At 38.3% G+C, this 3,288-nt stretch overlaps 1 protein-coding gene across 1 annotated transcript; it reads right to left on the bottom strand.

Moving 5' to 3' along the window:
• Nucleotides 1–455: 455 nt before the first annotated feature.
• On the bottom strand, nt 456–1,415 carry Olfr1320 (olfactory receptor 1320). The gene has a single exon (NM_207240.2). It carries the CDS (start codon nt 1,413–1,415, stop codon nt 456–458), a length of 960 nt encoding a protein of 319 aa, NP_997123.2.
• Between the last annotated feature and the right edge of the window lie 1,873 nt (nt 1,416–3,288).

Genomic DNA, 3,288 nt, shown 5'->3' with positions numbered 1-3,288 from the left:
TAAATTTTCCAAAAATAAAAAAGTACAAAAAAGCCAGTAAAGACTCAGTGGGACCCAAATAAGGATGATCACTTTTGTATTTTTATTGTCATTTATTAATTGTAATATTAATTGGTTTCCATGTTACACTTCAATGAGTGGAAATGAATCACAAGTGAAAATTAGTTCTTACCTCCTAGACTATGTTCCTGGGGACACTGGGTGCATCAGTTACATTTTATGTATCTCACTATGCATCTTTCCTGTAAACTAGCAAGCATTTATTTCCTCTTATAATATAAATATCTTCAAGGAAAACTAGATTATTCCAAGTATATTAAGAAAAACGTGTCCTTCAAATAATGATTTGAGAGCTTAGCGATTGTTTGGAGTTACATTAATCATAATCTACCCTTGTTTGCTAGCCTCACTGACCAGAAGATTAGTTTTTTTCAGATTGCTATCATTTCAATTGGTTAAGTAAAGCTAAAATTACAGAACCAGATGCTAAATTTTTTCAGCGCCTCCTTGACATCTCTGTTTTTGAGGCTGTAGATGAGAGGATTACACATTGGAGTTATAACAGTATAGAACAAGGAGAAAGTTTTGTTGAGAACTGGATACTGGCCAGCTAATGGTACAGCATAGACCAAGATTAAAGTCCCATAAAACAAGGTCACAACTACTAAATGAGAAGAACAAGTGGAGAATGCCTTTTGCCTGCCAATAATGGAAGGTATACACAAGACCACTGCAAGAATCTTCCAGTAAGAGACTAAAGTTAGTCCAAAGGGGACCAGGGTTACCAGGGATGTTAGACTCATGCAGACTAGGTTAACCAGGTGGGGATCCGAGCAGGAGAGCTTCTGAAGAGGTTTCAAGTCACAGAAGAAGTGGTCAACCTCATTGCCTCCACAGAAATTCAAGCTGGATAGCATAGCAGCCTGGAAGGCAGCTGCCACGGAGAAGCCACAAAGCCATGAGCCAATTGCTAGTTCCACACATAGGGTTCCATGTAATAATGTTGAATAGTGCAGGGGCCTGCAGATAGCCAGGTACCTGTCATATGACATTACTGCCAGGAGATAACACTCAGTGCTTCCCAGGGCCCCAAAAAAGTATAGCTGAGTTATACAACCTAGCATGGAGATCATCCTATGTTCCCGCAGTAAGTCCACCAGCATTCGGGGTACAATATTGGATGTATAACAGACCTCTAGGCATGAAAGGTTTGCAAGAAAGAAATACATTGGAGTCTGGAGTCCTTGTTGAGTGCATACCAGTACTACAAGAAGCAGATTAGCAGAAACTGTGAGGAGATAGACAATACCAAATACCAAGAAGAGTAAGGCATTCAGTTCCTTGAGGTCTCCAAATCCTAATAGAAAAAACTCAGTTACCACCATAGTGGCATTTTCTGGCCCCACTGCAGGCATGTGCTCCTGAGAGAGTCGTAGTTTCTCCATACCAGTATGTCAGACCACTCTGTCATGCAAATTCCCCATGTGATCCATTTCTATTAGTGGTTCGAATGCTGCACTGATCCGCTGTTTCTTGACTTTGTTTCCTATTAGAGCCAGTTAAGTTTGCCTTTGGGAAGCTGTTTCTAGATATCAACTGATCTGTCATCTAAGCAGAGTATGAAACAAGAATGAGGAGTCTGAATAGGAAGAACAGCCTAGTGAAAAATCGATTTCCAACCCTGAAGGAACAAATTATACCGTGAGCAGGTTAACACCTGTAAATCTGAAAGAGCAAGGCGATACCTTCAAATTCACATTCAAAGGCGACGCATAGGGACCATGATTAGAATCTGCTATTTGCACAGAAGAAAGTCACAAGGAAAATCCTTGCTGAATATTGACAATTCCAAGAAATGATAGCCTTCACAGCAGTTATTATTTTTGGCTTTCTTGAGTAAAGCATAAAATAAGAGGTGAAATGTCAAGGCTGTTGCAGACAAGTATTCCATTGATGCTATGGAACCGACAATCCATGCTTATTTGCAAATGTTATCCCTGTTGCAGTTACTTGAGAGAGTAGGCTGAAAAAGAAAACCCTAGGTGTATGCCCTAAAGGAGAATAATGACTTTTCTTTTTAAATATTTCCCCCCAAAATGCTGGGATTTATGCTTAAGTAGAAAGCCTAGAAGGTGACACTTTAAACTGTATCTAGATTCATATTACACATACCAACACAAAGCCATGCATGCATGCACATACAGGTACACATATATCTAGATGCATTCATGTATTCAAAGAGAAAAGGCAAATAAATAATCCTTATTCACACTTCAAATTTGAGTTTATTATGTTAGCCACGTGGAATATTTGCTCCACAGGACTTGCCTGTCATTTGGAGATAACGACTATGGGTTAGGTTACCAGACCCAAATAAACAGGCTTTCCATATATATTGGCAACAAGAGAAACAAAATTAGTATGTTTTCTTTTTCCTTCAACTTTTGTTATTGGCCTGTTTGGCAAGGTGTTGTTGGAATAATAACGAATGACATGAACTTCAATGAGACACTGCCTGGATTAAATCTCATTCCCTCAATGTACGGCTGGGCAACCTCAACTATGTTACTTTACCTCTCTTGACCCTCAGTTGTCTCCTTTGAGAAATACATGTGATGAGAAGAGTCTGTGCAACACCAAATAAGCAATAAATACTTTAGTTTACATGGAAAAATTATAGAAAACAACCCCATAGAAGGCTTAACTAACATTACTAATCGCTAAGTACTGAAAACCTGAAAGAGCAATATAAATGCACAGAAGGGAAATAGATTGATTTTTACTACTTTGAAAATTTTATGCACATTTATTTATTGAGGGTGTGTGTGTGCACCATGGCAATATGTACAGATCAGAGGATAATTTGTGGAGGTCTGTTTCCTCCCTCTACCATGTGAGTGCTAGGAATCAAAATCAGGTCATCTGGCTTAGCAGCGAGCACACTAATCTACAGAGCCATCTCACAGATCCTGTTATTACTCATTAACTATTACCTATCACCCCTTCATTTTAACACTTAATTTAACCTCAAGATAATTTCAAATGCTATTAGTATAATCTAATGTAGCTATGTAAGGCTTTGATGAGATCATTTATACAAAGTTTCCACTATTTAGAAAATATTTAATAAATCAGCTCTAATAACAATACTAACAATTTGCCTGAAGTTATCAAATGAACATATAGCAGAATGAATATGCACAGCCCCATGTGACTCCAACATGCATCTGGATAAAGTATTTCCTGTAATGAATGTGTGGGAATCTGTACTGTGTTCCATGGCTTTGC

This window comes from Mus musculus, chromosome X, assembly GCF_000001635.26.
Source record: "Mus musculus strain C57BL/6J chromosome X, GRCm38.p6 C57BL/6J".
NCBI lineage: Eukaryota > Metazoa > Chordata > Mammalia > Rodentia > Muridae > Mus > Mus musculus.
The sequence above is the reverse complement of the archived record's forward strand: the minus strand, read 5'-3'. Positions and strand labels throughout refer to the sequence as shown.

Coding starts and splice junctions, on each gene's coding strand:
- Olfr1320 (NM_207240.2), bottom strand. CDS start 1,415: ATGCCTGCAGTGGGGCCAGAAAATGCCACTATGGTGGTAACTGAGTTT.